Genomic DNA, 7,680 nt, shown 5'->3' on the forward strand with positions numbered 1-7,680 from the left:
TCCATAGATGAGTGAAGAAGAACATGGCGACTTTGACGAGTTCTACGGTTTCGGAGTGTCAGAAGTTTTTCTTTTTCTTGTCTCGACTAATCCGGGAATATCAAGATTCATAATGATCAGGTGTTCCATGTGTATGGCTGAGGAAATCCTACATATTATCTTCCCTAAAACTCACCTGTTTTCCGTATAAAAATTAATTCGTGTCGCTCGGATTTGTGTGAAGTTTATAATTTCCTTTGTATGTTGATTGGAATTAAGAAGCCTACGTTTCACAATTGAAAGGTTATTCCTGATGTCTGAAGCTGATTCAACGATGCCAAGAACTAAGCAATCTATTGAACACACTGGATTTAAAACGATCGAGAACATTGGCAAACTTGTTTTGCACCTTATTCTTCGGTTCTGGAGAGCATGCAGTGCGGCCATGCTAACGCTTCTTCTTCTTTATTGGTTATACGGAGGAGTTGTCAGCTTTTTGTTGTTAACAGCAGCAGTGTTTGGCGCCCTGTACCATTATCAAGACACTTTGCTTTACTTCCCGGAACAACCTGTCACATCAAGAGTGTATGTCCAGAACCCTGCTGTCCTGGGTTTGCCATTCGAAAATTTGTTCATCAAGACACAAGATGGCGTGAATATTAACGCTATATTTATAAAACAAACACCTCAGTTTCAGAGCTCTGTTCCCACCGTGTTGTTTTTTCATGGAAATGCAGGAAATGTCGGCCACAGACTAATTAATGCAAGGAGCTGGCATAACTACTGTGGTTGCAATATATTATTGGTGGAGTACAGAGGATATGGAAAGAGTGAGGGCTCTCCCAGTGAACATGGTAAGGTAGTTGATAATGTATTTTGGCCACCATAAAGAGTTTCTAAAGGTGAAGTTTGGAGCATTATCTGATATAGGGCTAATGCTGGAAATGTCATCTTTAGAAACTCTTTATGGTGGCCAATACACATAATTAAAAACTGGATCATTGGATAATGCAATTCAAGACTTTTTATTGGCTTAGCCATTATGGTATATGAGCCAATATACCGTAATCTAAAAATATGGTAAGCATATGTGTCAGCTTAAAATTAAACAGGAGCTAAAAAATTTAATAAAATTGAATATTTACTAATCTTTTCATGTTGTCCTTCAGCAGCATTGTTGAAATATATACAAATTAATTGAATGAAGTCTTACACTGCTGTAAAAAGTAAAATGTTTCACAAATCTGAGCTTTCGCTGATCAACAGTCAATTTAATTTAATGTTTTTAATAAAACGATTATTCCACTCACGCTTGTTGGATATTAGATGATTATAGCAACTTGGCACTATGTGCCTCGTCAGCTATCTATCATCTCATATCCAATGCGTGCTCGCTGAATAATTGTTAATTATCACTCAAGTGTAGAAAACCAAATTATCCCATTGTACCCCCCTCTGACACAACACTACATTTGCTATAGAATCTTACCCACTTTAACTCTTTAACTCTTTTGAGTGATCAACACAGAATTTCTCCTTACATTATCAATACAATATCAAGCAGTCAAGTGATGAGAATAAAGAACGATGTTAAGCAGGGGATGATTAGTTAATCAAATACCAAATTCTCCAAACTTACATCATAAGAACTGTATGACAGACAGTAAGGAGAATTCCTACTGAGATCGTGGGAATGAAAAGGTTTAGCCTTTTACACCATAACATCAATATCCATAGTATCCATAATTTTCGTTATTCATTTCCTCTGCAGTAACAAGGAGAATTGATTCTTTTTAGGTTTTAGTTTTATAAGATACATGTGTATGTCATTTCCTTTCATGGGTTGATTTTCTACAACAGTCTTTAATATTACTGATTTTTTTTTTGATTTTTTTGTATCTTATTTTTCCCCCATTTTAACAAATTAGAATCCAATTGAATAATTTACAAGAAAGATAAGAGGATGGAGAAGGGCATAATATAGCAAGCTAATTCAATACCCTTTATGTTAAATTACATTTTTTCATATAGTAAAAGAGGCGATACAAACATAAGATACAAATATAAGAAAGGGAATAGAAATCACACCTCAAACAACAAATGTGTAAATAAAACATGGTCAGATGAAGACATTAATCAGTGCTAAGAAAGGTAATGTAAGAAAAGTACTCTTTTAAAAAGTTTTTTAGTGGGCTTCTTTTGTATATTATTATTGATCCTAACTGGTAGCTGTTCTACAAGCACAAAAATTATTTTATCCCCTTACTCCCACATCTCATTAGTAATTCTCCTTATTCTTCCACATAATTTTTATCATGCTATCTCAGAGAATATTGAATCAACTTGTAATCCCTTAAGTGATATTCATCTTTATTCTCATCACTTGTCTGCCTGGTATTGCATTGATATTGTCAGGAGAAATTCTGGTTTGGTCATTCACAGGAGTTAAAGAGTTAACAGGTAAATGTTGGATTAATTTTTTTTTTTTATTGCAGGGTTTGAGTTGGACTCAGAAGCTGCTTTTTCTTATCTGTTATCGCGGACTGATATAGACACAAATAAAATTGTTATATTTGGACGTTCCTTGGGTGGGGCAGTGGCAATTGCTCTGGCATCAAATGAACTTTATCTGGATAAAGCATTTGCTTTGATTGTGGAGAACACATTTACGAGTATTCCAAGCATGGCCAATCAGCTTGTTAATGGGCTTGGTAAACTGCCTTACTTCTGCTTTAGAAACAAGGTAATTCAATGAGTGGTTCTAACCCAGTAGTAACAGCCTGTAGTAAATTTTTGCAGTTAAAACGTGTGCTATGACTGGTCAATTTAGCAGGCTGTATTTCACTGTGTGCCTGCTAAATTCAAAAGTTTGTTTGTTTGAATTGAAATTTCCCCTTCAATTTGAATCCAGAGATAAAATAAAAATAGAACCAACCTTGTTTTCTCAGTCCATAACTTACTTTCCCCCCCTTGAATTTATGGCCTACATACTTTGTGCAGGGTCTTTTGCTCAGGCCAAGGGCTAACACTTAAAGAGTCAACTTAATTGGTAAAGCTAGTAATTCTCTCACAATACCCCCACTACTTTGGCACCAGAGTTTTTTTTTTTTTAGAAATTTGCCACCTTTAGTTAATATTTATTTACTCTGTTTGATACTTATGTCTTGCAGTTTGATTCTTTGAAGAAGATCCGCAAGTCAAGAGTTCCAACCCTTTTTCTGTCTGGATTGGCTGATCAACTGATCCCTCCAAGAATGATGACTAGCCTCTATAAGGTTCGTTTTGATCAACCATGATCTTCCTCTCACTTTAACAGTCTCTATCAGAGGTGTGAGTAGTCCAGTGGTCAGTGCGCTGGACTCTGAGTCCATTGGCCTGGGCTCAAGTCCTGGCTGGGGCATGATGTTGTCCTTAAGCAAGACGCTTCACTCACATTGCTTTGTCTTCTCGTGTAAGACATAAAGCCGTAGGTCCCATCTCCTGAAGGGTTAGGGGTAGAAGACGTAAATTTCCCATGCACGAGATTACTGTGTAGTGGATGTCGTCCCCGGGGTGGGATGGGTGGGGAGGTGAGATCGCTACATGGACTGAAGCGGCTGCCAGAGGCGCCTGATAAAAATGCTGACATCCGATCTCAACCTTACTATATTGTTAAGCGCAACTGAATATATCCACATAGAAGTCTGCGCTATATAAATGTAAATATGTAATAATATGTAATATGTAATAAATTTCAAGAGGTGCAGGCAGCCGAAAAAAGTTTCAAAATGTTTCTACTTTGTTTCCACTACTACATAAGTAAGGTTTATTACTGCAAGGATCGCTTTCATACATTTCACAAAACTGCAGTACAGGTATAGGATTTTCTTATATTTAAAATTCATTGGTTTATATCACCTTGATGGGTTTGATGTGAACCAACATAATGACCAGCTCCCAGTTGGCTTGTTAGCTCAGTTGGTAGAGCACTGCACTGGTATTGCATAGGTCATGGGTTCAAATCCCAGACAGGTCTGGATTTTTTTCAGGCCTTATTTCCATCACTACACAAGGGTTTATTACTGCAGGGATCACTTTCATACATTTGTGGAACAGATTACAAAAAGTTAACTCATTTTTTTTTTTTGTACTTTTTCAGGCATCAGGATCCTGTCTTAAGAAAATGGAATGCTTTGATCGTGGAACACACAATGAAACGTGGCAATGCTATGGGTATTTTGATGGAATTGCAAGATTTTTATGTGAGGTACTTGCTTGAGGACAATTGCCTAATATATTCTTGTTTCTTAGTTGAAGTACTTTTAAATAAGAGTTAGGAAATTAACCCACATTTAGGGACACAGATGAAAAAAAATGATTTTGCTCAGGACTTGGCAGGTCTTTTACCTTAGCCTGTAAAGATGGTGATTTGCTCCCATGATGCTTTTGACTTTCCACTTTGCTGACGACAGATCCTAGAAGTGTGCAGAATGCAAGGATGTTATTTACTAGGCAGGAGATCCCTATGGGGAAAAACTGTGCCCCAGTCTTGAGTATGGCCCAGGGGTACAGACCAAGAGCCATACTCAAGACCTGGGGCACAGATATGGATCAACCTGGACTGGTAAATAACTTTCTTTTTTTTTTTTTTTTTCTGTTGGTTTGCTTTTTTCTACTTTTCAGTGATTGGGGGCAGGGCAGTAAAATCTCCTCTCATGTGAGGCATAGGAATTCAATAGATGAGCTCCCTGCAGTTTCCAGATTGAAAATATCCGAGACATCAACTCAGGGATCAAATTTACAAATTTCACAATTTATGTACCAAAGGGCTCAGGGGAAGGAGAGGGGCGCGGTTTCAATTTCATGATAGAAATTACAATTACCTAAATACACCAAACTCTACAGAAAATTGTTAGTAAAACGTACTTTTTGGAAAGGGATATTTAATTCGTAATGTTAGGGCTGGTGATTGCTTTCAAATAATCCAGCTAAGAGGTGAATTGGTCACACACCTTCTTTCAATTAAGTTTTTATGGTTATTGTTGTACACACTGACCTTTTATTTTTTCAACCAGGTTCATCAAGCTAGAGAAGCTGGTGTGATTGGACCACCAATTTTAAAAGAGAACCCCAACGTTCCTGGGGGCCCCTCCACCTCAGCTGTTCTCAATGTACACAGCCGCACTGAAGATATTTAATTCAAAATAAGAATGAAGAAGTACCATAGTCGAGTGAAATATAAATAACAATGCCAGCCATAGATAAAGGTTATTTTTGACATACCGTATTTCTTCACCTATAAGCCGAGCGATTTTTTCAGTTTTCGACCCAAAATTTTGGGAGATTTTTCACGGAGAACGGGGTTCGGCTTATAGCCGAGGGTTTTACATTTTAAAAATATACAGTTGCTGAATAACTTTACCCCCCCGGCTTGTAGTCAAGTTAGCAATGAAGCAGAAGTAATAAAACACAACAAAAATAACTTCTGAATATTGGTTATTCACTTTTATGAAATTGGTGGCTCCTAAAGGAGCCGTTTGACGGATACGTGCAAGGGCTTTCAACCCAATGGTTTACTCGCCATCCGTTTCGTTTTCGCTGTCTGTGTCGAACTCGTTCTCTTCTATGTATTCATCATCTACTTCTGGGGTTTCCTCAGAGTAGACCACGTCGTCCTCTGTTCCGTCCAAGGCATTGGAAATACCGCAGGTCTTGAAGGATTTGACAACCATCTCTTCGGGTATCTCTGCCCATGCTTCCTTGATCCACCTGAGGACAAGATTTCTGCTTGGCGCCTTCTTCTTCCCAGCTGGGGTAAACTCAAATGGCCCAGATGTCATCCACGCCAAGTACTTTCGGCGCACATTATCTTTAAATGGCTTGTTTAGGCACTTATCCAAGGGCTGTACAACCGGGGTTAGGCCACCAGGGATAACTGCGACGTCAATGTTTCGCTGCTTCAGGTCATCTTTCACGGAATCGGTCAAGTGAGCTCGGAATGAGTCCCACACCAAAAGGGAACGCTCGGCACGGGGCAAACTCTGTCGAATCCATTCTCGGATGCCCTGTTCATCCATCCACCCTTTCTTATGGAAGGAAACACGAAGAGGATGCGGCACAACCAGATCTCTCGGTGTACGGACGCCTTTGAAGATGACTTTCGGTGGCACCTTTGCTCCATCGGCAGCAACAGCAAGAACGACGGTGAAGCTCCGCTTTTCCGCTCCGCAAGATTTTACTGGCACTGTTCGGCTTCCACTGAATTCCAGTGTTCGGTTCGATGGCAGCTCAAAACGCATGGGTGTCTCATCCATGTTGTAGATGCGGGATAAAGGGTAGTCGGCGCGTCTTCTTGCTGCAATGACGAAGCGATGAAAGCACACAATGTTCTCTTCGAGATCGGCGGGCAATCGCTGGGCCAGAGTTGTTTTGGTTCGCATGCTGACCGAGTGGCGTCGTTTCCATTTCTCGTACCATCCACGGGAAGCTTTGAAAGCAGGATCATCGGAGAGCTCTTTAGCTTTAAGGCGAAGGATCAATCCACTCACCGCAATACCTACGAAAAATAAAATAACAATCTTATTTTGCTGCGAGATAACCGTAGATTCGTGACTGCAGCACTCTTTTCGTGACATGTTATGAAATTGTCATGACAACAACATATTTCTGACCAATCAAAGTCTCTGTTTCCCACGCACTGAAAGACGATATCATTCAACTCTTCAAAAACTCTTAAAATTTTAGACAGAAAAGTAAATACCAACCTTGTTCTCTTTGCTGTGAAAACCACTCCATCACTTGCTGGTCTAGTTCGGGATATTTCGGAGTGAAACGGCCCATCGTCGCACGTTTTGCAGACATCTTCAGCTCTCCGGAAAGAATAGTCGCCTGGTCTCTTCTCCAGCGTCGTACCATGGACTCGCTTAGTCCATATTCTCGAGCGATTTCCGAGTTGTTTTCTACCGCTTCAGCTTCCGCGATAACTTTTATCTTGAAAGCCATACTATACGAGGAACGGCGTGCTTTAGGCATGATGATAAAAAGTGACAGCGACGAAAGGTATACTCGATAGATTGATACTTTGAAACGTTTAACTGAGATTATTATTGTTGTTGTGGTTAATCTGTTGTCGCGTGGTAGTATTTATACAGTTCGTTGGATCAATTGATATTCATATCTCTTGATTGGTTCGCTTTTTTTCTTTTGTGTTTATTGTAATTCATTAGGTTTTGTGTTTAGTGAGTCAATTTCTTATGTTTTCCGTGAGGTTCGCTTGCTCAAATGGCCAGTTACAATCAATAATTTCGCTCTCGGCTTATAGCCGATGGTTTTACCTTTTTTTTTGGGCAGCTTGAGTGTAGCGTAAAGACCCTGAAAGTCAGGGTCTCGGCTTATAGCCGAGATCGGCTTATAGGTGAAGAAATACGGTAGTTTTGTGTTCCAATGAATTGGACAGTAAGCACTAAGTCTATGGGAGTTGTTAGTTGGACAAGGGGGGAGTCTCAATTTAAAATGGTTTAATTGGTTGAAGGTGAAGGGCTGTTCGACTGCTTTTGCATCCATCGTGGCAAATAGGTGAATTGTTTATTAGTATCAGTTGAATCCATGAGTCTTAAGACGGTGTGACTTTCCTCCATCGGAATTTGCAATCTGTAAATTCAACTTTTCATTCCAAGGCTGAGTATGAGTCAAAGCAATAAATAAAAGGAATACATCATAGAA

The 7,680-nt window shown here is 39.4% G+C and overlaps 1 protein-coding gene and 1 non-coding gene across 3 annotated transcripts; both read left to right on the forward strand.

The window, feature by feature from the left end:
- The first annotated feature begins 1 nt into the window (after position 1).
- On the forward strand, positions 2-7,680 carry LOC111326589 (protein ABHD13). 2 transcript variants are annotated; one of them, XR_015997063.1, is made up of 6 exons: positions 2-833; positions 2,475-2,722; positions 3,150-3,254; positions 4,118-4,225; positions 5,034-5,238; positions 7,387-7,680. XR_015997063.1 is itself a non-coding variant. In XM_088750370.1 (5 exons), exons 1-5 carry the CDS (start codon positions 293-295, stop codon positions 5,154-5,156), a joined length of 1,125 nt encoding a protein of 374 aa, XP_088606496.1. In that variant the 5' UTR covers positions 2-292; the 3' UTR covers positions 5,157-5,240. The 2 variants fall into 2 exon arrangements, 1 of the variants encoding a protein (XP_088606496.1); XM_088750370.1 differs by lacking the exon at positions 7,387-7,680 and having other exon boundaries at positions 5,034-5,240.
- Trnat-ggu (transfer RNA threonine (anticodon GGU)) lies at positions 3,922-3,994 on the forward strand. The gene has a single exon. It is a non-coding gene; the product is annotated as a tRNA-Thr (tRNA).

Source organism: Stylophora pistillata, chromosome 2, assembly GCF_964205215.1.
Source record: "Stylophora pistillata chromosome 2, jaStyPist1.2, whole genome shotgun sequence".
Lineage (NCBI taxonomy): Eukaryota > Metazoa > Cnidaria > Anthozoa > Scleractinia > Pocilloporidae > Stylophora > Stylophora pistillata.

Excerpts from the sequence above, each read along its gene's own strand:
- LOC111326589 (XM_088750370.1), top strand. The coding sequence starts at position 293 with ATGTCTGAAGCTGATTCAACGATGCCAAGAACTAAGCAATCTATTGAA. Across the intron at positions 834-2,474 it reads GGGCTCTCCCAGTGAACATG|GGTTTGAGTTGGACTCAGAA; the intron begins GTAAGGTAGTTG and ends TTTTTATTGCAG. Across the intron at positions 3,255-4,117 it reads TGATGACTAGCCTCTATAAG|GCATCAGGATCCTGTCTTAA; the intron begins GTTCGTTTTGAT and ends GTACTTTTTCAG.